The sequence below is a fragment of the Malus domestica genome, chromosome 05 (genome assembly GCF_042453785.1).
Source record: "Malus domestica chromosome 05, GDT2T_hap1".
NCBI lineage: Eukaryota > Viridiplantae > Streptophyta > Magnoliopsida > Rosales > Rosaceae > Malus > Malus domestica.
The window spans coordinates 45,455,630-45,480,160 of record NC_091665.1 but is presented as its reverse complement, the minus strand read 5'-3'; the positions used below and the strand labels follow the sequence as shown (position 1 = coordinate 45,480,160).

Below are 24,531 nucleotides of genomic sequence, written 5' to 3'. Positions count from 1 at the left end.
TTGGTATTGAATTTGTTATAGATTCGAATATAAGATCTCTCACTTATAAATAAAAAGAAATATCATCATATTGTAGTATTGAAATACAATTATTTATGAAAATGATCTGCCTTTGAGAGAGAGCTATCACTATTCACTGTGTTTGTTGTGATTTGTATCCAATCGTATAGATGTTTGGATGTACGAGTAGAACCTAACATTTCTTCTGTTGAAAGGGTAATACTTTTCAAATTTGTTTCAATTTTCTATTTTTTACGTGTTTGCTTTGATGGACTGAATAGTGGACTTCATCGAATTCTTTTAAGTTTTCCACGTTTACATTTATACAGTGTTTAAAATATTGATATAAGTGAAAATAAAGATATGCAAATATATAAAATATCAACGAATATATCGATATCGGTTATCTTCAATAAAAATTATGAAAATTAAGAATTGAGTGAGTGTATTATTATCAACTCGTTTAAATTTAGTTGAAATTAGAGAAAATGTTCTAAAAAAAATTATTCAAAAGTTCCCAACAAATTTTATGCACTGAATTGGTAAATATTATCGATATTCATTGATTTTCTTATATCTTGCTGATATAGGGTGAAGTTTGCATTTCACCTATTTACATATCGATTCTTGATTTTGTTTTCATTTTATATTTCAACAAAAATATCAACAACTTTGTGAAAATTTTAAACATTGCATTCATATGAGAGTTTAATATTTAACTTTCTTTGCGTTTAATAACACATAAATTGTCACTCAGTACTACGGTCTGATGGTATTCTTCTTCACTCGTAAACGAGAAGTGTTAGATTCAAATATCGTGGATGGCGAATTTGATACCAAATTAGGTTGTCTATTATGTAGTTTAGCCGAATTTTCCCTCCTCTTAATGTAAATTATATCGTCGTACACATCAAAGAAAATTACACATATAAATTGGATAGGTTGTGAGTTTCACTTAACAATTCATAATCCATTACTTTGAAAATCACGAATCAAATCAACTAGAAGGACCAGTTGATCAGATTCTCTTTTACTTACATTGTTTACAAGTTCCCTTCTTCTTTACTTCTTTCGCTTTTGTTAAACTAGTCACGAGTTATTCTACCATAATATAATTGTCTTAGTCTCTCATTTGACTACTTTACAAAATACTAATAGAAGTCATTATCTGCCATGTAACAGGTCAATACCTACCAATGGGGCCTTGCGTCCAGAATTGGACGTTGCTCCTAAATTTTTAAATTCAAAATGAAGGCTGTAATACGACGGTTTAATGATATTATTATGTACTTGTAAATGAGAGATATTAGGTTTGATTATCGTCAAAGACGAATTTGAGCCAGGTCATTGCTAGCTTATTGTGAGGCTGAGCTCATCTTCTCACCCCTTAGTGTAGATAATATCGTTTGTTAAAAAAAATTCTACGGTCAAATTTTTGGGGTCTTGAAGGTGCGTGGAAACATATAAGAACTTTTGAATAAAAATGGAAAAGAGATGTAACTACAGTTTCTTTAGAAATGGCAAGATCTTTAGTGCAAGAAGGAGCTGGTGAGCTTCCCGGCCTCTAAAAATATGGATTGTTATGGCGAAGTCATTAACTGATCACCTTTTAACAAAACAAAAAATATACAACAATAGTAATTTGTTGTTTTTTTTATCTATATGATAATTATTGTTTGATAAGAGAAACGTAAATACTAATGAAGGTTGAAGTATTGTACATTTTTTTGAAGTGTTCTACCATTTGAAGCTACTAAATGAGAATCAATGATCGGAAAGAGAGAACGTATGAGCTATGAGAGTTAAGACTTAAAACGTTTATATTTGACGTATGAGTAGGTATTTTACAATTAATGCTACTAAATGCATTTTGAAGTCCAAAAGAGAGAACATATGAAATTCGACAGTTAAATTTTTATATTTACAGATGACGTTTTATCGCATTGGCAAAATTTAACACATATACAAGTATCTACCATTGAAGTTACTAAATGAGAATTAACGTACTATGAAAGTTAAACCGTCCAAGGAGAGTTAAACTTGTATCATAATTATACAACCAGCGTTCTACCATTACAGACATAATTAACCTATCAAATTTGGGCTGTAGATGTCCAGTGGACCCGGTCCTGGTGATCCACTAATATAACCTGCTGTATGGCCCATTGCATCACCATATTGCAGCCCACTAAAACCTAAGATGGTTTCCTTCACTTCCAAAAAGCCCATGAAGGAGTTCAAACCTTATTAGAAGAAGCCCCAATCAATTATGAAAGATGCTACATGATGTGTAGATTGCAATTGATCATTCTTTGACAATTGTTAACATGAAATGAGTTGGACAAAAATCTAATAAAAAAAAGTAGTTGGTTTCTTACGTGTCAGAAATCATTTTTATCTTTACAGATAACTCACAGTGGAACAAGTGTATAAATTTATTTTCCTTTTATGTTTTAAAATAAAGTACTTTGATGAAGTGATCGGATCTAAATTGAAAGTAAAAAGAGTGAATGAGCCAAACAACGCTCAGTCTCATGATTATTCTTTTACACAAAGTATTATTATAAGCTAAACTAAGCTAAATTACTTGATGATAAATTCAAATTTATGTACATAAGAAGACGACGTAGCATCATACGCCGGAGAGTTTACGAGAGACAAAGATTGAAATGTACTTGCAACAAATCGGTCGTCCAAAATAAAAAGAAGTAGTTTGAGATGATCGGTCATAGCAAAATCAGGGAGGGTACTTTTACTTTATCAGGAATGAATGTATTGTATGGATATTGCATTGGTTAGAGTGAAATGAAATCCGGTTGGAATTGGATTTGGTCGAGCTCAAGGCAAACATGCTCCCTGTTTATCTCCAGTGACATGTCAAATTAGACGCTGACTAATCGGTCTTCCCCCACCAGCAAAACAATCAAGGTCCCACCAATATTGAACCCAAATTCTCTTTGGATTTCAAAAACTGAGCTTAAAGATTAAACGATTCGAACCGTTTAAATTTGATCTCATTATTAAAAATTGGAGATTCATTCTAAAAGTTATAATAATTGTAACCGTTGAAATAAATTTCAACGACCCGAATCATTTGACCCTTAAGCTTAGTTTTTGAAAATCCGGAGAGGATCTAGGTTCACTAATATCATTCTCTAATTCCTCCACTTTTTTATTTTCAATTATGTTTTTCTTTTTTTTGTCTAAACATATTTATCACTATTTTTTGAAGAATTTTAAAATATAATATATGAGAGTAAACTTATCTCTACTCATTAATAAAATCATCTTTATCAATCAAAAGATGATGAAAAGACAAATTAGTATTGAAACCTCACCTACGTGTTATTTATAAAAAAATTAAAAAATAAAAAATAAAAACCCAAAAACAAAAACATCCCACTCTCAAACGTTCTCTCTCTCTCTCTCTCCTTCTCATTTTCTAAAAATATGTGTTTATACACACAAAATGTGTAGGCAAATGTTAGTAAAAATTAAATAAACAAATTTTAATAGTTTGTATGATTATTATTATTATTATTATTTTAGATGGAAAAATCAAACGAAAAAAAAAAAGGAAAACGACAGAAATTCAAAGGACGACGAGTAAAAAACAAACAAAAGAAACGGAAGCACAGAAGAAAAAGTAGTCGGATGGAAAGAAAACGTCCCGACGACTTGACTGACACAACCCTTAGAAATCCACCCAAAGTCGTGCCGATTAATTCACATTTACGATATTACCCTCGCATCACTCCCTCTTGTTCTCCCATAACATTCTCTCCTCCTTTACTCAGCTAAAACGTCCACACTGAACACGCCCAACTCCCCCTGCGCAGGTAAACCATGGCCAAATCGTCGGCGAGCTCGACGACATCGTTCCCGCCGCTCAAGCCCGACGACTACTCCCACAGCCCCGTGCACTACGCCGTCGTTTTGTCAGATCACACCACACTCTCCCGAATCGTCGCCACACTCCCCCGACTTGCCGATCCGACTCAGATCCACACGGAGTCCGACTCCCTCTCCCAGGAACGAACCGCGGACCGGATCTCGTCCGTGCTCGACCGCCGCGACGTTCCCTACAGAGAAACCCCTCTCCACCTCGCCGTCCGACTAAACAACGCTGTCTCCGCCAAAATTTTAGCCTCCGCCGGCGCCGACGTGTCACTCCAGAACTCCGCAGGCTGGAATCCCTTACAGGAAGCATTGTGTCGCCGGAGCTCCGACGTCGCTTTAATCCTTCTCCGGCTCCACCACCGTTCCGCTTGGGCTAAGTGGCGCCGCCGCCTGCCACGTGCAATCGCCGTGCTCCGGAGAATGCGGGATTTTTACATGGAGATCTCGTTCCACTTCGAGAGCTCCGTCATTCCCTTCGTCGGAAAGATCGCTCCCTCCGACACGTACAAGATCTGGAAGCGCGACGGCAATTTGCGCGCAGACACGTCGCTGGCCGGATTCGACGGATTGAAGATCCAGCGCGCCGATCAGAGCTTCCTATTCCTCGGGGACGGCGATCAGAGCCACGACGTTCCCCCGGGATCGCTGCTCGTCTTGAACCGCGACGAACGGAAAATCTTCGACGCGTTCGAGAACGCCGGGTCGCCGATGAGCGAGTCGGACATCGCCGGGTTCTGCGCCCAGACGAGCGTGTACCGCCCGGGCATGGACGTCACCAGGGCGGAGCTGGTCGGGAGGACCAATTGGAGGAGGCAGGAGAAGACGGAGAGCGTCGGAGAGTGGAAAGCTCGAGTGTACGAAATTCACAACGTTGTGTTCAGCTTCCGCTCGAGAAAAGTCACCAATGGCGATGCTGACGTGGCGGGGAGCGAGCAGGTGCTTCCTCTTGAGCTCGACGAGGACGACGACGGGTTTTTGGTGGCGGAGAATCCGAGTTTCGGAATTCCCGACGGCCGGAGGCACAGTAGCTTCGTGAGGGAGGAGAGGGAGTTCGTGTCATTGGGGAGAAAAAGCGTCGACGTTTCGTCAATTTCCGGGCCGCCGTCGAGGAGGTGTAAAACGGCCACTATTGTGGCGGCACCAGTGCAGACGAAAGAGAAAGAGTTCGTGAGGAGCTTGAGGCCGTGCGTTTGGCTGACGGAGCAGTTTCCGTTGAAGACGGAGGAGCTGCTGCCGTTACTGGACATCCTGGCGAACAAGGTGAAGGCCGTTAGGAGGATGAGGGAGTTGCTCACCACCAAGTTCCCGCCAGGGACTTTTCCGGTTAAGGTAAGGGCATTTTGGATATTTCAGTCAGTTGGGGTCCCAATTGGGATTGGGTGGGCCCGCAAGGGTATGCGGGGTCGTCGAGTTTTTTTTTTTGTCTGTTTTATTTGCTTTGGTGTTCCCTTGTGGCAAGTGAAACTGTGCGTTTTAGTGGATCCCAAGCGAATCATACCATTAGATGATATCGTACGTTTAGAAGCTTTTTGTGGGGCCTCCGTGGTCCTGATTCGACGTGGGACGCTTAGGTTTGTCGCGTTCCTAAGTTGACTGTCGAAAAATCTTGGGTGCAACGGTCCGACCACCTCATTTGTGATTGCTCTAGTGCCTTTCGTGCGAGAGCTATAGCACATATCACGTGGACTCTTCACACTTAAGTGAAATCGGCATTTGAGGATCCTTGTGTTTACAGTTAAGTATAGTTACTTACACTCGAGTTACCGAAGCGGACTAAATCAGCTGTTAGATAGTGTGTTCGACTTGTTACACTCGAGTTACTATCTCAAGAAAAATAGAGCTTCATCGACCTTAGATTTTGCCACGTCATTGACGGTTGAATGTGGATTTCATTTAAAATTCTTGTGGTAATTGTGATTTTATGTACGACTAGCTTAGTTTAGCTTGCGGTGTTGTTTTGTGATGGACAGGTGGCAATACCGGTGGTCCCCACGGTGAGAGTGGTGATAACATTCACAAAGTTCGTTGAGCTTCCGCCAACTGAGCAATTCTTCACTCCAATGTCAAGCCCCAGACAGTTTCTTCATGAAGGGCGAGGCCAACAAGAGGAGGAACACAAATCCAAGCCACAAAAACCATCCTCCTTTTCGTCGTCGTCGTCGTGGCTGAGGCGGAGCAGCAGCCAGTCGGGGTCTTCCGTGAGCAAGCAGAACCAACACCAACACTGTGCTCCCCCGGCAGTGTCTGCAGCGCAAGACTCTTCTGACCCTTTCGCCATTCCTAGCGGTTATACGTGGACGAGCATCGATGACAAGTCTCGCAAAATGAAGAAATCCAAGTCCAGCAGGAGATCAATATCCAAGTAATTAACTTGTGTAATCTTTTGACATATTAATAGATTGATTGTACATATATTACCATATCAGTTCTTCGGTCATTTGTGTCCAATTACAACGCTTTCTCCTGCAACCTCGATTGCTTACTTCTTTCCAATCGAAGAACTCCGCGCTACTTGGCCAATCAAGAAAGTCCTCGGGGTACATTCGTCCATGGAAATCGAGAACGTCTGCTTTGTTCCCACGATCAAGTACTCCCTTGACTGGTTTTTTAGGGCAGGTTTATGTGTTTGGAGATTGGAGTGGTAGTGTTTTGTTGGAGTGTAAAAACCGTTTTCTAACAACGAATGATTGCGTGGTAGAAAGTTGTAAGTACTCATGAGTCATTGAACTTTTACGCAAAAAAGCACCCACTAGAACTAGATGCATATTCAAGAACTACTAACATGTGCTTTTTAAAGAAGCACTTGGATTTTCAATAAAATTGTCTCCAGTGTTTATAAAGGCCATTGATCTCCAGATCAGGAAAGGCTAATAATGTTTAACCAAAGTGAGATCTTTTGATCAAATGATGTTTTGAACTTGGAGCTCTAAGGGTTTACGCTTTGAACCATGCTTCATTGCTGAAACAAGAGCAACTAGTGCTGCTGAAAAAACAATCTTAAATGAATACGTACCTGAATAATTGAAATTGAAAACAATAATCAGACACTTCTTCATTTGTGATTGGATTTCAGCAATACTTGATGCTCTTCTTTCAGCAGCGAAGCATGATTCTTACGCTTTAAAGTCTACTTAAGATATTTTGAGCTTATCCATCCATAGACTTCTTTCTTTTCTCCATTGTAGGTGATGTGAAGAAATCCGTCATCATCCTAATTTTCTTCATCGACAGCAGACAATATAGCAACAATGGAAGAATTATTATAAAGTTTTATTTTATTTTATTGCTACAACGGAACAAAAAGGATTAATTGTTATTTTATTTAATTTATGCTATTAATTATGTTTAGGAATCGATGGGATAGACACAAGTTGAGTTTGTTAGAGCGAATTGACTTGGATAACAATTTCAATTTTTTGTTCGAGTTGAAAGTAGAAAGTGGATGACTCGGTGAGTTATCGTATTCATATTCAAGGTAATTTCCTTCAACAAACACAATCACACAATCCCCTCTTATGTGAACAATCACGATTAAGCTTTGTCAACGTCTTCTGTTGACTTATTTATAGAGAAAGAAAGATAAAAAAGAAAAATAAGAAAGGAGAAAAGAAGATTTGGAGGAGATAGAATACTGCTGCTGGTGCGGTGAATATAGAGTTGGGAGAGATTGTTTAGAGTTGTCCCACATCGGTGAGGGACAAAGTTTGCTATATGCTTATATGATCTTGGGCTACTCCTCGTATTGCCAATTGGTTTTATGGTGGATCCTCAATTTTATCATGGTATCAGAACAAGGTTGTCTTCGTGTGAAGCCGAATGGCCACATGTGCTCCACGTCACCCAGTTGTTGTCCACGTGTAGGCTTGAAAATCTGTCACACGTACGGGGATGTGTTGAGAGTTATCCCACATCGGTGAGGAACAAGGTTTGCTATGTGCTTATATGATATTAGACTACTTCTTATATTGACAATTGATTTTATGGTGAAACGTCAATTTCAGCTGAGATACCTTGGTTGCTAAGGAAAAGATGCTCTGATGATGATGATGATTAGAGATTGCACAAGGAAAGAAAGAGAAAATGCCAAACGATGCTTTGCTTGCTTCTCTGGATGTCATGGGTTGGCAAACTCCTTTTTCTTTTTTCTTTTTTACTTTATAAATTTGAAGAAAAAAGTAAAATAGTGACATCAAATTTATAAAAAAGAGGTGAAGGTGATGGACAGAGAGAGACAGCCCATCCTTCATCCCATGTGCTCTCTCCATATATACAACTTACAACTACGCCTCACTTGTTTTCTTTCGGTTAACTCCACCATCTTTCTAAATCTACACGCTAGCTAACCTCTCTCTCTCCTCTCCAGGTACTCTCTCTCTCATGTTCTTGGTATCTCATATTCCATGCTGTTCAGATCTCCATCTGCTACCGATTATCAAAGAAAATATGAAGAAATCTCTGCAAATTTTGAGTGCGGTACCATTGTTGAATTGATACTTTGTCAAATTATTTTGCCATGTTTTATGGAAACAGGTGGTAGTTGGATACTTCTGAGGGAAGTGATGGCTGCCGAAGCACCGGGGTGGGCCGATCAGTGGGGCGCCGGAGGCATTGGAGCACTGGAAGATGCAGAGAGCGCCAAAACGGGAGAAAACGACAGCAGCAACAAGAAGGCAGAGACCAAGTCTGGCTTAGGCAAGGCCAAGGTGGCTGCAATGGCTGGCGCTGAGAAGATCAAGAGCGGCACATCCAACGGCATCAAATGGATCAAAAATCAGTGCCAGAAGAAAAAAACAACCAAACCAGATAACTAGAAATGTTCCATATCCAGAAAGTTCAATTGTTTGTTGTCTAAGTGTTGATTTGTGATTATTTTTGCCTGTTTGGTGTGTAAGAATGTTGAAATACCAATCGTAATTTGTTTCTTGGAACAATCAATATTATCTACAGGTGAGGAGGGAGTGAGGAGGGAGGGGGTTGGGATTAGCTTTATAATGAGTTACTAATAATGTTATTCAAATTCGTTTTTAACGATAATCTAATCTAAGATTTTTCATTTACAAGTGAAAAAGAATAGTAATAATGTTATTCAAATTCGTTTTTAATGATAATCTAACCTAAGATCTTTCATTTACAAGTGAAAAAGAATATCATCACCGTAGTGAGTGGAAAAATACCAATCTCATTAAACCTTGGGAATTAATCTTACCACAACTTTTCCTCTCCCACGCTCGCTTCTACTTATTGTACCGTTGGATCGATGGAGAAGCAAGGGAAATAAATAGGTGTACGGAAATTATTCCTTGAACTTTAGATGTGTTAAGTATAGAACTAGAATATGAAGAGGAGCCTTGGAGCAACAGAAATGTTGCACTTTTGTGACATAAATGTCACAAGTTCAAATCATTGAAAACAACCACTACATACGATTGAAGTTCCCCCAAACCTCGCAACGTGGAGAGCCTTGCTGGCTTTGAGTCGCATTTTACGTATAGAACTAGAATCTGCACATCCATATCCAACTGTAACAAAATATCAACTGCCATGGCCAAAGAGCAGATCTACTTCATGCACAACTCATAAAAATTAAAACCCAATTCTGATATACGATATACGATCGTGAGATAAAACAGATAGCTGGAGTTAAAACCATTCATTAACATCCTTTGAAATTCTAATGCCAAGAATTTACATTTGCTCGGTTCTATTTACAACCATTCTTGCTCTTCAAAGGAACCGAACACATTCTCTCCGCTGAAGGTCAAGTAAAGAAATCCATCCTCGTCCTTGTTCTCGTCATAAATTGTAGACATCAGAGCAGCTGTAACAAAGGAAAAAATATTAGTACCTCAACTTTGGAAGAATATATATATATATATATATATAATGCCTAAAGCATAAATGAATTCCAACTGACCATTAGGAGGGAGTGTGTTATTGACAAAGATAAATATAGCCTTTTCTGCACCGAGCTTGATCCTCTTCCGAACAACATAAACAAATTGCCCAACATTGAGATCAGCAGGGACAAGGTATCTGTGGAGAGAAACATAACAGCACAACCATGTGAGAACCCCTTGATTTTAGCAAAGTACGAATGAACTTGGAGTTTGCCATTGTAATATGATCAAGACCATTCTTAACCACTCCTAGGATATCACTTTAGATACGGAATCGTTCTTCCCCACAAATGTTTTAATAAAGTTCAAATTTTAAATGATATAGACATGACTAGAACCCCCTCTGTGCATATAAATCGCATGTGCAAGTCAAAATGCACAACCTACACTATAAACTATTTACTATACAGAGAATATATCAGATGTATAAACAAACATAGCACAATCCTCTTGCATAGTAGTAATACATATGAACAAGAACTAAAGCGGAAGGGAATTAGCTACTAACTTCTTCTTGTCAATGTCAGGAATGTCACTCCTTGCAGCCTTCTCCACAATCACCTGCATGGAAGCTCAAATTAGCAAAGAGCGTAACCCTGAAAACATAGGAAGTACACGTATTTGATTCAGTAAAACTCTTACCGGAATTCTGTCAGGATACTTCTCCCTGATACGACTAGCTTCTGCTTGCCTCCTTTCTGAAATTAGTTAATCCAAGACCATCACCAAAACAATGTGAATGAAAAGTTTGACAAAAACTAATTCCATAGACAGCCCTTTACGGATAATTCCGAAAGAATAAAAGACAGCCTTTCACAAAGATTATGCTCCCATGACGATAATAATGATGGACATTCCACGAAACAAAATTCAACCTTTAGCCAACAAAAGGTCTACGATTTAGAATACCACTACTCAGTTCCATCAAACAAACAAGTCGGATAGAAAACTGAGACTGATTTAAAATACCAAACAGATGCTACTGACAAGATTGTACACAAAGGTTGATAATCTACAACCCCACAAATTAATTCTATCAAAAACAAATTCGATAGAAAAACTCATGTCAAAGAAAGGCCAATGATTTATAATCCCACGACTTAATTCCATTGAACAAACAAGTTTGATATCAGAACAAGTTCGATCAAAAAACTCATACTAAAATTTAAACAATACCAAGCAGAAGCAATCGATAAAAACCCAAACTTTTGTTTTATAAAATTGAAAAGACATAAACTTTTATCTGCAAATCATCCTTCAATCCAAAAGGGCCACAATCCATAATTCAGGTGTTCAAGAACAAGACATCAAAAACTACAATCAACCAATTAAAAGAAACCAAAACAGGCATATGGGCATTCCAGAAACCATACAAATAACCCAACAAAATTAAAATTAAAAGCATACCCAGAGTATGTTCAAGCTTGAACGAGCTTTTGGCCATGGCGGAATTCTCACTGCGATTGATCTCTGCAAATTTCAAACAACAAGACATAACAAAATTGAAAATTCCCTCCTACCCAAAAATGGTATAACAAGATTAAACACAAATACAGCAAGAAAACGTTGCGGGATCAAACTTACCAGACAAGGAAAGGAAACGATTGGGGTTTTCTGGGGATTGGAGAATTGATTGGAGGACTGCGAAAAGAACAGAAGAGTCAAAATCAATCAGAGACGGACGGAGAGAATTATTGAAGGCAATATATACACAAACACAAACACATACAAGTAGTATTATATAAATTAGAGAGACTTGAATTGTTAGGGTTCCTTTCCGATTCCAACACGAAATCTGTTGACTTGCAATCTTTATCTATCTCTCCCTTCGATTCGCGGTGTTTCAAGACTCTCTCCTCTCTCCTCTCCTAGGTCACGTCACCAATTTGTTGTTACGAACGACGTCGTTGCGTTTTATTTTTTATTTTTGAATTTTTAAATATTTTATTTTTATTAAAATAGTTCTGATATCTACCAAATATTTTGGAATTAGATGTGTCATGGACAAATGCATCAAAGGGAGAGAATGCTAGGAAGATTAAAAAAAAATTTTAGTACATTGATATTTTTACACTAAAAGGAGATGGAGTTCGGCTAATTCACACAATGAACAACCAAATTTGGTATCGAAGTTGTCATCCACGAGATTCGAACCTAAGACTTATCACTTCCAAATGAAGAGGAATACCACTAGATTGTAGTACTGAGTATTAAATGATGTGTCACCAATAAGAAATAAACATGTTAATCGACACTTAATCAATAATTCAATCATCTACAACCACATCATGTGGTTTAAAATATTTGGTCTCACCCACCAAAGCGGGTTTTGGATTTTTATCGAAACGTCATTTATTGTAAAGGAAAACTAACGAAAAGTTCAAAAAAAGCTTTAGTTTTAATGAAAAATGGTAAATAAAGGTGTAAATTTCTTAAGATTCATGCAAGACATTTCATTCGCCGGAAATCCATCTTGGATGAAGGAAATCATTTATCGTCCCTGTTAGACCTTATGTGTCCCATTAAGGCTTGGAGTCTTCCTTTTTACTGTTTTAACAGTACTACTAAACAGTCATCAATGAGAGTGAAGGCAACAAATATTATAATATTGCTTTGAAAGCAAAATGCAGCAAATGCTGTAGGTTTTAAAGGTTACTACTTGTTAAGAGGCATAGTGTCCATGGCAGAGAACTTACAATCTAGGTCCCCGCCATCAAAAGAATGGGGTGTTAAATATCTATCTCATCATCTCTTTAGTCTTTCCAGCTGCCGTTGGGGTTAATTTCACGAGCACTAATGCTTATGGCACCCCCAACAACAGTGGAATCATTCTATATTTTGGTATTACATACATCTATCACCAACAACGAGCCGGAAAGAAGAACAAACCACGTCTGCATGCCTTCTTCAGGCTATCCGCACATCACTCATGAGATTGGATGAACATCAGCCAGTTACTGAGAAAATCTTGCACTCCAAACAGCATTCTTGTCTTCACCACAGTGCTCGTGAATGCCCATCATCCTCTCAATAGACTTACAAATCCCGCTGCATCGCCAGTCAAATGAAGCAGCGCAGGTGTTGCCTGCCATTTTCTTCCACATACAATCTGCAGGACATATTACACCATCAACTCTACATAGAATGCGCGCAAGCAGCATTTTATCTGTTTTTCTACTGCTAGATTTCATGTTATGTAATTACATCTCATATGAGGAAAACAACTCATTCAGGGTATAACTACTAGGCAGAGAATCGATAGAATTTTCATATTACCTGGCGTGGTACCACAGCAGAGTCTTCTATCGTCCACCTGTTCTACGTCTAAACCAATAAACCAAGATCCCAACGAAACATCTTCATTGGCATATTTGTGCAGCACATCCCTTCAACAAGAGGAAAAAAAGAAGAAAGAAATAAGAATCAAACTAAAAGGTTAAAAGGCAATTTGAGAAGCAACGCTTTCCAAGCAGAGTTTTATTTAGCACCGTAAATAGAGACAAGGTGAGAACTTACTGGTTTATTGATATGTAAGTTGCCAAATCTTTTGAGATAGCATATAACTGTCCCGTAGCATGCCGAAAATACTTGTTTCCTATCTCACCAAATTTCCAAAACTCTGGCTCATGGTATTTCACTCCCCTATTACACAATAAAAATACCATGAAAACCATGTTCATGAACACCTGAGAGCATACATTCAGCTAAAAATAACAGACCACTCGCTTACTTTCGAGCAAGGACTGGACCTGACTTCATGCAGCCAATGTAGACTCGGGGTTTCAGACGGTGTCTAGATAAAATCATTCCAAGCGTTGCTGTGGTAAATGAAAGGCAAATCAACTCAACAAGATAGAAAAGGGGTTAAATCGAAATGCTGAGAAAAATAATGTTCAACAGAGCCTGAGCAACTTTGGGAAAATGAACAGATGTGGAAAAGAATCTTAAATTTATGTTACCTAAATTTACATGGACGTCATCATCAACTTTGATATAAAATTCAGCATCCCACAAGGCAACAGCTGTCGAAAAATATGTCTTTGTTTTGGCTGATAATTCCAGGTATCCTTCAACATGGTCCTGCAAATACAGTATGAATTAGAAATTGTGTAAAATGGAGTGTTACAAGGAATAATATATTTCTGATTAAAATGGACAAGAAAATCACCAGCCTCAGGAAGTCTCCATGGACGCGCTCCTCTGCTTCAACTGCTTTATCAAGAATACCACCAGCTGTCGAACTAGTAAAAATAGGAAAATCAATAAATATTCATAATTTACCAGTTCATATTCAATAGCCTGGATGTATCATTAGGAACGAGAAAAAAAAAAAGACATTGTATCTGTCTCAGTGCCGAAATGACTAGATATGTACATAACCATTAACCAGATTAACTATGAATTTAGGTTTTGACAACGCATGAAGGAAGGCATGGTAAACCTCACCTGTGACCTATAACAAACCGTATAATTATGCCCTTCTCTTCTTCGAGCTTCTTTCTATCCTCACCTGGTAAAGATTTTTACAACGAGAAACCATTAATCATAGCTAGAATAAGAAACTCAAATATCACATTAACATCGCAACTAAATTAAACCTAAATGTATAATGCACCTTGAGGCATCCAAGTTGCACGTACTGAATCTCTTCTTTTTCGGCTATTAAAAGCTGTATTGATCCCTATAAACATGAAGTACTTTTTTTTGGAAGATGATTGAACAGTCTTCAAGTTTCCTGACGTAGGATATCCATTATGTACAGATTCATGAGTTGCCCTAGCAGCGGCTAATTTCATCTCCAAATCTGAAATCGTTTTATTTAGCTGCCTGCATGCATGAATAGAAATACGCTTCATGTTTTAGTACTTCAAGACACAACAACATTTCTTGTAAGATAAAGCATCAGCAGAGCTTACTGAATCACTTGATTAGTAGCTTCCGCTGAATTGTCACTGGTCGCGTGCTTTAAAACCTTCAAAGATAGGCAAAAAGTTGAGGAAAAATTACAACAAAAGAAGCATCATTGACAAAGTTACAGCTTTATATGAAGGAAATAAGTGAAAATTACATATTACATAGACCTCTCCCAAAAGTTTTGTGAAACTACAGAATCCTCCCTCATATTTTGAGACATTACTCTGCCCTCCAGTATCACAGTGAAACTTAATTGATCAGCTAAGAAATGATGTAAAAGAATACTTCAAAGCCGATAAGTCCTTGAAGAAACAAAATCCCTTCTAACTATTTCTCATGAAACGTGTCCCGTGGTGAGACTACAAATACTTCCATTTGAAACAACAGACCAGAGTTCGTTTTCCCCTTATCGAAGAAATCTACCCTCAGTAAAAGATTTGAAGTATATCCACATGGTACGACTAATATTTGTAAGAAATTTCATAAGCTACAAAATCTCATTATTCTTTTAAGTTCGTTTGATCCGTGACCAAATTCGGGCTATAAAAAGATAGCCACATTCTCAAGAACTATTTGCCATGCAAATTCAGACTAGAAAACATCTGAAAAATACACTTACAAGCTTATGATCAAAAGCATCAGATTCGGAGAATATCTTTTCAGCTCCAATTCTCGATGGCCTTGACTCGGGCATCATCCATAACCTGTTAAAAATTTCTTGATCATTATGACATGGATATCTTAAACCACTTGTGCCAAGTTTTCTCGACATGTAACCTTAAGCAAATCAAACAATGCAATTGTAGAGAACATCAACAAATAGAAAAGCACACGCATTTGTCTTTGCTCATCTTTCGCATTGATGACACGAAACTTATTAGAAACAAACTACACATGTGCCTCAAAGAACAAAATTTTAACAAAACCAGATAAAGAAACCCAAATTTCTAAAGATATAATCAGTGAGCCCCAATTCCAAACATAGAATAATCACCCAATTAACATAAACTGGCCATCATTAACCAGTTAAACACACAGAATTTAAAATAGTTTCCTCAGATTCTTCCACAAAAGCCAACTAATCATGGGGTTTCAAGCATTTCGTCAAAAATGCATAATGTACTCATAACAAGCATAGGAATTAGTTAAAAACTGCTAATTCATAGCAAACAATAAAAACCCATCTGAGAAATTTACCTGTTGGTAAATAAAACTCCAGCACAGAAGCTGCAGAAGCAAAGCAAAAGAGCCCAGTTCCTTGATATCACATTCCTCACTATTACCTCTCCTCCCCATCCTCTGCTCTTCACAGACATTTCCTTCCGGCGATGCTAAAAACACACACACACACACAAAATCAAAAAATTGAAAAACAAACAACAAATTTCAGGGAAATTCGAAAATAATCCAAACCCAGAAAAAAAATTGAAAAAAGGAAAGTTCTTTGGAAATTTGGAAGGTGAAAGCCACCTGCTTGGACAGTGGACACACTCTCTCTTTTCCTCTGTAAGAGACGAGATGTGCAGTGAGAAAGACCCACTAACTGCCCTCTTTAATATGCTAAATTACTGAAACGTCCTCATTTATTCTCCATGTAAATAAACTGCAAACAGCTTCATGTTGTTTGACCAAAAAGTCTTTAGACTTTATTTTCAATGGAACGTCAAACCCAGAGAATAAGAAAAATGGTAATTTATTTAATAAACATGGTTGTTTATGTAACATATTTAAATTACGTTAATTATGGTTTAATTATTCATGAATCAGCCAAATGTATGTGTGCAAATTCATGTTGTCGGTTTCAGTTCATTCAGTTTCCGTTTTGTGTCATCAGATTCAAGACTGTTTCATATTTGAGTAACTTAATAACTCACGAATGAGGATCCTAGCTTGATTCTCTTTGTAAGGATCCTAGAAATCCTCAAATTTTATCCGTTCATCGTACATCGTGCGATCAGAAATCATTTTAAATATTTTTATTTAAAATTAAACATGAGCAGTACCTGACGAAAACTGGTCATACGATGTACGATAAACGTACACGATTTGAAGATTCTTGGGATCCTCATCCAGAGAGGATCCTCATTCATAACCCACATGTATGTGTTTGAGTAACTTAAGGTAACTTAGTATGTGTACCGATAGGATTTGGATTTCCTGCTCCTATTTTTAGTATTCATTTCCCACTTTTTATTTTAGTTAGTTCTTAGGAATTCAGATTCTCTTTAGATCTCGCAATCTGAAGTCAATGAATCAAGAAATTTGGACTGTTCAAGAGAGGGAGAGAGAAATCCATACCCTATGAATGGGCTAATCGGGGCCAAAGGATATGAAATGAGGGTCTGAATCTCAGGATCTATCAGCTATCCGACACAGAGACCTTGATTCCTTAATTCCTCAAATTTAAAGAGAGATTAACAATACGATCTACTAAAATTGCAATCTTTGGCTGCTTAACCCAACTTGCACCTCCAATATCATTACATAAAAAAATAGTCAACTAGCTTCCATAATATAGTGCGTTTGCTTCGTAAGCAAAAGGTCACTAGTTCAATCCTCACTCGGAGCTAGTTTCATAATTGTTCTCTATTAATTTTTAAGAGATCATGACACATTGGTGCATATTGAGGACTTGGGATCCAATCGATGCTCCTCCCTTGATCAAAAAGGCAACCCAACTCGAAAAGTTTGCAAGATTTTTGTGGGAATTTGAGTGGTTAGAAAACCTGCATGCACGAATGAAAGGTGGAAACTCAATGGTGCCATTGTTGCATTTGTATTCTAGTAGAGGAATAGCCAATCATTTGTTGGAGCTGGCTGCATATACCCAGGGATCTCTTAATCAAATTATGGTATCTTTACCACCTCAAATGGGATTCCCATAAACTTTTTATCACTTCACTGTTTAACGTAACTGTAGTGCTAACAATTTAAAATATTGCGCAAAAAACATGAAATGAAAGAGAGTTCATAAAAAATCCGACTTTGAGAGAATCATCTTAGCAGATATCATCTTTTAGAGATACCAAAATACTAGAATCAGTCCGACAGGGTGGAGCAAGGTGAATCGATTCTTGATTTTTTTTTTTTACATACTTTGGTGGCCCTGATTCGAATAAACACATCGGAATGATTTTATTTTGGGGTTTTTGAACATTAGTCCTTGCAAAAGATTAAAATTTAAAAAATAGCCTGATGCTAGATTAAATATTCAATTTAATCCCTTGAGTGTACTTTTATCAAAATTTACATTCAATTTTTCTTATTTAATGTGTATTTTTATTTAATCTCTCCATATTAAAATTTAATTTTATTAATATGCACATATTTAATTTGTTTTAATTAGAAATGAACGTAAATGAGAAAATATTAAAAAAATTGTGATACAAAAATATATAGATACATAAGTGTACAAAAATGATTGTGCCAAAATATATAAAATTGACTTTTTTGTACCAAAATATTTGTACCTACATGATTGTACCGAAATATATTATAATGAACCTAAATGTATGTACTGGAATGTATTATATTGAATTAATGTACCTAAAAGTCAATACCGAAATGTATGTACCAAAATGTACGAACCTAAATGTCAATACCGAAAATGTATGTACCTAAATAAAAAAATGTCAATACAAGTGTACCTAAATGTCAATACCGAAATGTATGTACCAAAATGTACGAACCTAAATGTAAATACCAAAAATGTATGTACCTAAATATCAATACCAAAATGTATGTACCTAAATGTATTTACCGAAATAATAATTGAATTAATGTACCTAAAAGTCAATACTCAAATGTGTGTATCAAAGTGTACGTAATGAAATGCATTATATTGATCGAAATGCATTATATTGAATCAATGTAACTACATGTTTGTACCAATAGATATACCAAAATATTCAAAGGTATTAATGTACCTAAATGAAGAACATACAAAATTGTTATCGGAATATATATTATAAAAAATTTAGTTGCCTAAATGTAGACATTAAAATATATTATGGTGAATGAAATAAAAATTAAATGTAAATGTAATTAATACATTAAAATAAAAATAAAAAGATAAAATAAAACATCAAAATACAACTAATAAATGATATGATTAAATGTGCTAGGGACTAAAATTGGATTTTAATCTTACATATGGTTATAATCTAAAACTCATCTTTTTTAGGGATTAAAATGAAGTTTTCTATTTTATTTTTAATACGCATGCAAAAGATAATACGAAAATTTGGAACATATTCTACTAAATCAATTTTAGTGTCATTTTCGTCGCACCATAGAAAAAAGGGCTGAAATTTCTTGCTAAAAACTCAATTGAAGTTAACATCGAAGAGTTTATCGGTTTCTGCTGATTTCTAACCAAATTAATGAACAATCGCATTGCTCCTAATTATTGTGAAGCTATACTTAAGAATTTTATTCAATTTTTTTACCATTTTAAAGAAGGATAACTCGTGATTTTGGCCCACAGCTATCATTCATTATTTTTCTTTTATAAAAATAAAAAAAAGTTTAAAGAATTACTCAAGGAGGTCAATAAATGCCGGTCGTACCCAGTGCACAAGGCTCCCGCTTTACGCAGGGTCTGGAAGAGGTGAATGTCGGCTAGCCTTACCCCCATTTATGGAAAGGCTGCTCCCAAAAGGAGGTCAATAAATGCAAATTTAAAATTTAAGAAGCATAAAAAATTTCTAATTCCTTGTTTACTTGACTAGTAGTGACCACCATACAAAATCTCAGAGCTGCCAAATGGTTCTTAATTCCATTTTTTCACTTGAAGCACCTCTGATTTTCTCTTAGCCACCTAGTTCCACTTCCATACAAAAAAAATGAACACTTGAAATATAGAACGACTTACCTAAGCCGGTTAACTAACATCGTGACGTTCTAAACATTGACACTATATTAATTGGACGGAAACATCACCTAGCAATGCACTTGTTCCAAATAATTACTCTAAAAAACCAGTTTTAGTCAAAATGGCATTCCTTACTTTGCTGAGGTCTCTTCCTTTGAGTGTTCTTCCAATCCCTTCGCACACAGAGAATGATGAAATCTGGCTTCTTGCAAGCTTTCTGGCAACCCATTCATGTGGAGGAACCAAGCCATCATCATCGCCACCATCATCATTATCACCACCATCACCATTACCATCACCATTGACACCATACACATCACCATCACCATCACCATTGACACCATACACATCACCATCATCATGGTGATGAACCGAAGAACCGATCTTCGCACTCTTGCCATAAATTTTTGACCAATCAGGGATTGCCACAGGAGCAGATTTTTGGACTTCATGGACAGCTGGAGGATTACTATTGGCGCTTGGGATTGTTCTTAGAGCAGTAGGGAGGCGCCATGCAGATGCAGAGGAGGACGAAGGCGAAGAAGAAAAAGAAGCAGCAGCAGCAACAGGTGAGTTCTTATTATGAGACTTCACAAAACTCCACACATCTTCTTCTTCAAAATCTTCATTACTTCTTCCCCCACCAAAACCACTGGGTTTGCTCATCATACCACTCCAATCTGTCATTGGTGGGTTGCTCTGAAAAAGATCCAAAAGTTGAAGTTAAGTGCTTTTAGAAACAACCCACCAAAGAAAGAGAGAGAGATTGAGAGAGAAATGACTGAGAGCTAAAATGAACCCCTACTTTCTGTATAAGTAAGCGCAGAATTATTTACAGTTGGTTGGCACTTGGCATTGGTAAGAGATAAAGCCTTTATTTTTATTTATTTCTTGGGATGCAAAAATCAGAAAGGTGCAAGAGAGAATAATATCAGGAATCTACGTATCAATACCAGAAATTAAAATAAGGATAATACATGTCCATCATCCTTGTAGAAATTTCATAATTATATATGTTCAATTTGTTAATTTTTATTTGAGGATAATGATTACAAAAAGTCAAAATATATAAGAGAAATAGACGTTTTATTATGAATTCTTTTGATTTATTTAATACATGTTGATGATTGAACAATTTTTAGATTTAAATTATTTTTTACTCAGATAATTTCAAGTAAAAATTAAGAAATTAAACGATTTTCTATTTTAAAAAGAAAATGCATACATTATAAAATATCAAATAGAGATAGCACCAAAAACCTAACGAGGACAAAGTAGAAGCAGTGATTGTGAAAACCCTTTTCCCCTGATGGCCTTTTTCTAACAAACCTCCAAAAGTTTACCAAAAAAACAAAAAAAAAACAAACCTCCAAAAGAAAGATTACATATTTCAAGGACCCTGGCACCCTGGCACACAGAGGAAGAAGAAAAAGACAACAAAAACAATATAATATACTAACAATATTAATAAAGAATGGCAAGGTAGTTGCTAGCTAGCTATCATTGATCAGATACTGCTACTGTGATTTCAGAAACGAAAGGAAAAATAAACAAAAAGAAAATGATGAGAATCTCAGTTCTTTTATAACTTACCTGAAAATGGTCAGTGTGGAGGTTGGTTTATCAGAAAACACCAGAAGCCCACAGAAAGGAGTGGCCAGAAGTAGATAAAAGATGGAACTTTGGGTGGATTGCAAAACGGGGGAGGTGTGTTTAGCAAACCCAGAAACCAGATCATGATAATATCAGAAGCATTTTTTACATCTATGCGAAAAAAGAGTCAGTGCTGCATGCTGAAGAGACTTTACCTCTCACACACATATATTAAATATATACAAATACATAAAATAAAATAAAAAAGTTGGATTATTAAATATGTATTTATGGTGATGGAAGGGATGAAGAAGAAGGATTGGGAACTGAATCCTTTCTAAGTTCAGGATGGGGATCCTCGTGAGTAATCTATTCGGACCGTTCAAATTTGATCAAACGGCTGTAATTATTATAATTTTATAAGGACATCTTGTTTGAAACTGTTGGATTAAAATTCAACGGTCCAGATAGACTGCTCATGAGAGGATCCAGTCACGAAGGATTGGTCTGCACCAGAAAACTTGTCATTGATTTCCTTAAAAGCCTTATCCTCTCAACTCACTCACTCACTCACTCACTCACTACAACTCAGCACATCATCCGGCGTTACAACAAAGGAAAAAGGCTGGCTCATTAGTGGCTGCGAGGGAAAGTGTGAAGCAACTTTTTTAAGGAGGTTGTCTAGTAGTTGGTGCTTTTTTAATTAACAAGTTGTTATTGATTAGGGTTAATTCCAGGACGAAATTATTTGTAAAATACTTCTTATAACAGTATAACATTCATTTTTGTATTTTAGTTTAGCCACGCTGATCCTACTTGAGAGCTGAGAGATGTTCAAGTAAAACAACCGTATAGAAAAAAATACTAAAAAATAAGAAAAATTTGGATAATATTGTTAGAATACGTTATTCGTAAGACATCTATAAGAATTGAATGATGATTATATATACTTAATGGAAAATGCCCTTATCACGTAGCCCTAACAAGAAAAATCATCTCGTAACAAGCACTAAAGCACTTGGTTGACTGTGACTTCTACTTTTCTAAGTCTCTCACTCTTCTTACTTACTTCCTTCGATGCTTCCCGGGTTTTGGGGATTATTTCAAATGCAAACAGCTAGAGAGAGAGAGAGAGAGAGAGGGAGCAAATAAAGGCACTGTAGGTGCTGCCAAGGTGAAGGGTCTTCTCAAACTCAGTAAGATCTGTTAGACAATGACCCAAGAGGAGGCCATCTGTGGCTGTGCGTTAATTAACGTTCTCATGCTTCGGTGTTTGCAGTCACATCCTTCATCCGCATGTTCACATCTGACTTTGCTCTTTTACCCTCGGTTATACTCACTTAACTAGCTAGGAGTGGTAATCTTTGGTTGCTGATGAGGAGACAACACAAACCAACAAACACAAGTTGTTTCTCTTCATGCTTTGTAGTTTTGCCAAGCTACCCCAAGTTTAAACTTGTGTGTAAAATCCAAGAAGTAACAACTTATTTTTATAAGAAAAGTTTCATGTAACAGACTTTATCTTTGCTCACACTTTGAGTTCATCTTTGCATGTAAATTCTTCTCCTTTTTGAATTTTCAAAACTCTTGTTATTTTTCATCATGTTCACAAGTTATTGCGATCTCATGTCTTCTTGGCTAATCCAAATCATTAGTTTGCTTGCAAGTTTACCAAAGAATGAATCTTTGTTTGTTTTGCCGGATTTGGATTCCATCCAGATCCAAATTGTAAGGATCATAGGGATCCTCACATCCTAACCATTTATCGTACATTATGCGGCTATAAATTATTTTGAATTTTTTATTTAAAATTAAACACAAATAGTACCTAACGAATACTGACTACACGATATATGATAAACGATCACAATGTAAGGATCATTAAGACCCCCACAAAGAGGATCCAGAGAGGATCCTCATCCTGTTTTGTCGCCCTACAAATACGAAAAGAACTTGTAAGAAATAAATATGTAAGTTGTTATTATAGCATTCCGATTTAATATTCTAACATCTTACCTAATGGTGACAGTATGCATGCAAGTCTCTCTCTTCATATACAGAATCCTTGGTTCCCATGGATACCAGCAACCATTGGATAATTTGATAATAATGAACTCAATCTGCATGTTGACGCACGTCAAAAATATGCTACAGTACTAATCAAACTCATAGCGTATATATAATATGCCTAATTCAGTAGAGAAGATTTTTTGCAGTATTGGGAACCTGATAATACGCATAACTGAATTGGTTCACTCCTGGTTCTTGTAGAAGTAGAAGCAGTTCTAGGGAATGTAACCTTATCCTCTCCTCAAACTGAAGCCTTCTAGCCTTCTAGGGGAGAGTGAATGAGAAAGTCTGCCCCGCCTTGAGTGATATGACTCACCATGTTAGTAGAAAACTGCTCGCAACATTTGTATGCGGTATGTTGTACGAGCAATGTTAAGGAATTTTTTTTAAAGATTGAACTCTTTATGGATTTTATGTAAATTTATATCTTTGGTACAATATTTTGTAGCGTTGGTATTGAAATCTACGCTGAAGCTTCTTGAGAATGATGAACTTGTTTTTGTTCAAAATTATTATTTTTAATTCCATCGTAAGATATTGGAAGTATTTAACGGTAATCAAAATGATGGAGGATGAACATGACCATTTATTTTGAGCTATGAACAATCATAAAAGTATAATTAATTAATTATGAGACGTGTCGGTTGATGAAATTATTAAATTTTCATTGGGTGATACTTGATAGTCGTCCTAATTAGTTATTCTTTAATTTAAAGTTCAAGTCTTTCTTGATTCTTTTGTACGATTATAAAGCTATTATTCCATGTTCCCAAATGATCATACATAATATATCAAAATAAGGATTAAAATATCATTAAGCTTCTTGATCTGCTGAATTGCCTAGAATAGATGAAAGTCTAATGTGTCATTAAGTTTATGTACCTAATTAACTATCTTTGATCACATGATGAATAAGTGTATAAATTCAATGACACAACAAAATCTCTCGTATAGTAAATCACGTACAACGTATGACGATATAACTAGTGGTGCACGAGCTAAAGTCATATTTTGCTTTGCCTACTAGGATTTCAATTTCAAGAGTAGAATCATATACATGGAATCCAAGTAAGAAGCATTTAGTGGAGAAAATCGACTTATCAGAGCTTTCTCTAATGATTGAAGAAAGAACTCAACTTCTACCATCCAAAGGGGATCTGCTTGATTTGAAAGTACTTATAGAATAAGCAGACTCAGATTCTTGACCTGTTTATTCTCCATCTCTGTTCCTTTTGAGGAAGAAAAATGTGAAAGTGGGTAATAAAGCAACCACTGAATATTGCA

At 36.6% G+C, this 24,531-nt stretch overlaps 4 protein-coding genes and 1 non-coding gene across 7 annotated transcripts; 2 read left to right on the top strand and 3 right to left on the bottom strand.

The window, feature by feature from the left end:
* The first annotated feature begins 3,648 nt into the window (after positions 1–3,648).
* On the top strand, positions 3,649–6,337 carry LOC103434491 (uncharacterized). The gene is made up of 2 exons (XM_008372857.4): positions 3,649–5,229; positions 5,871–6,337. The coding sequence occupies exons 1-2, from the start codon at positions 3,847–3,849 to the stop codon at positions 6,264–6,266; spliced, it is 1,779 nt and encodes a 592-aa protein (XP_008371079.3). The 5' UTR covers positions 3,649–3,846; the 3' UTR covers positions 6,267–6,337.
* A 1,573-nt stretch (positions 6,338–7,910) lies between these two features.
* On the top strand, positions 7,911–8,835 carry LOC103434490 (uncharacterized). The gene is made up of 2 exons (XR_001790157.3): positions 7,911–8,263; positions 8,431–8,835. It is a non-coding gene; the product is annotated as an uncharacterized protein (transcript).
* Positions 8,836–9,477: 642 nt separating this feature from the next.
* LOC103408768 (autophagy-related protein 8C-like) lies at positions 9,478–11,693 on the bottom strand. Of its 2 annotated transcripts, XM_008347597.4 has the most exons (7): positions 11,527–11,693; positions 11,382–11,438; positions 11,205–11,267; positions 10,440–10,495; positions 10,306–10,358; positions 9,815–9,933; positions 9,478–9,718 (listed from the first exon to the last, which is right to left on the bottom strand). In XM_008347597.4, exons 3-7 carry the CDS (start codon positions 11,239–11,241, stop codon positions 9,606–9,608), a joined length of 378 nt encoding a protein of 125 aa, XP_008345819.2. In that variant the 5' UTR covers positions 11,242–11,267; positions 11,382–11,438; positions 11,527–11,693; the 3' UTR covers positions 9,478–9,605. The 2 variants fall into 2 exon arrangements, with proteins under 2 accessions (XP_008345819.2, XP_070677679.1); XM_070821578.1 differs by lacking the exon at positions 11,527–11,693 and having other exon boundaries at positions 11,382–11,520.
* A 683-nt stretch (positions 11,694–12,376) lies between these two features.
* On the bottom strand, positions 12,377–16,328 carry LOC103419637 (probable beta-1,3-galactosyltransferase 3). Of its 2 annotated transcripts, XM_029103329.2 has the most exons (12): positions 16,182–16,328; positions 15,909–16,042; positions 15,331–15,415; positions 14,714–14,769; positions 14,413–14,624; positions 14,244–14,307; positions 13,966–14,038; positions 13,757–13,877; positions 13,528–13,615; positions 13,314–13,439; positions 13,074–13,183; positions 12,377–12,906 (listed from the first exon to the last, which is right to left on the bottom strand). In XM_029103329.2, the coding sequence occupies exons 2-12, from the start codon at positions 16,025–16,027 to the stop codon at positions 12,752–12,754; spliced, it is 1,209 nt and encodes a 402-aa protein (XP_028959162.1). In that variant the 5' UTR covers positions 16,028–16,042; positions 16,182–16,328; the 3' UTR covers positions 12,377–12,751. The 2 variants fall into 2 exon arrangements, with proteins under 2 accessions (XP_028959162.1, XP_028959163.1); XM_029103330.2 differs by lacking the exon at positions 16,182–16,328 and having other exon boundaries at positions 15,909–16,175.
* A 3,086-nt stretch (positions 16,329–19,414) lies between these two features.
* LOC103434595 (protein S40-6-like) lies at positions 19,415–21,304 on the bottom strand. The gene is made up of 2 exons (XM_008372952.4): positions 21,178–21,304; positions 19,415–20,283 (listed from the first exon to the last, which is right to left on the bottom strand). Exon 2 carries the CDS (start codon positions 20,269–20,271, stop codon positions 19,678–19,680), a length of 594 nt encoding a protein of 197 aa, XP_008371174.2. The 5' UTR covers positions 20,272–20,283; positions 21,178–21,304; the 3' UTR covers positions 19,415–19,677.
* Between the last annotated feature and the right edge of the window lie 3,227 nt (positions 21,305–24,531).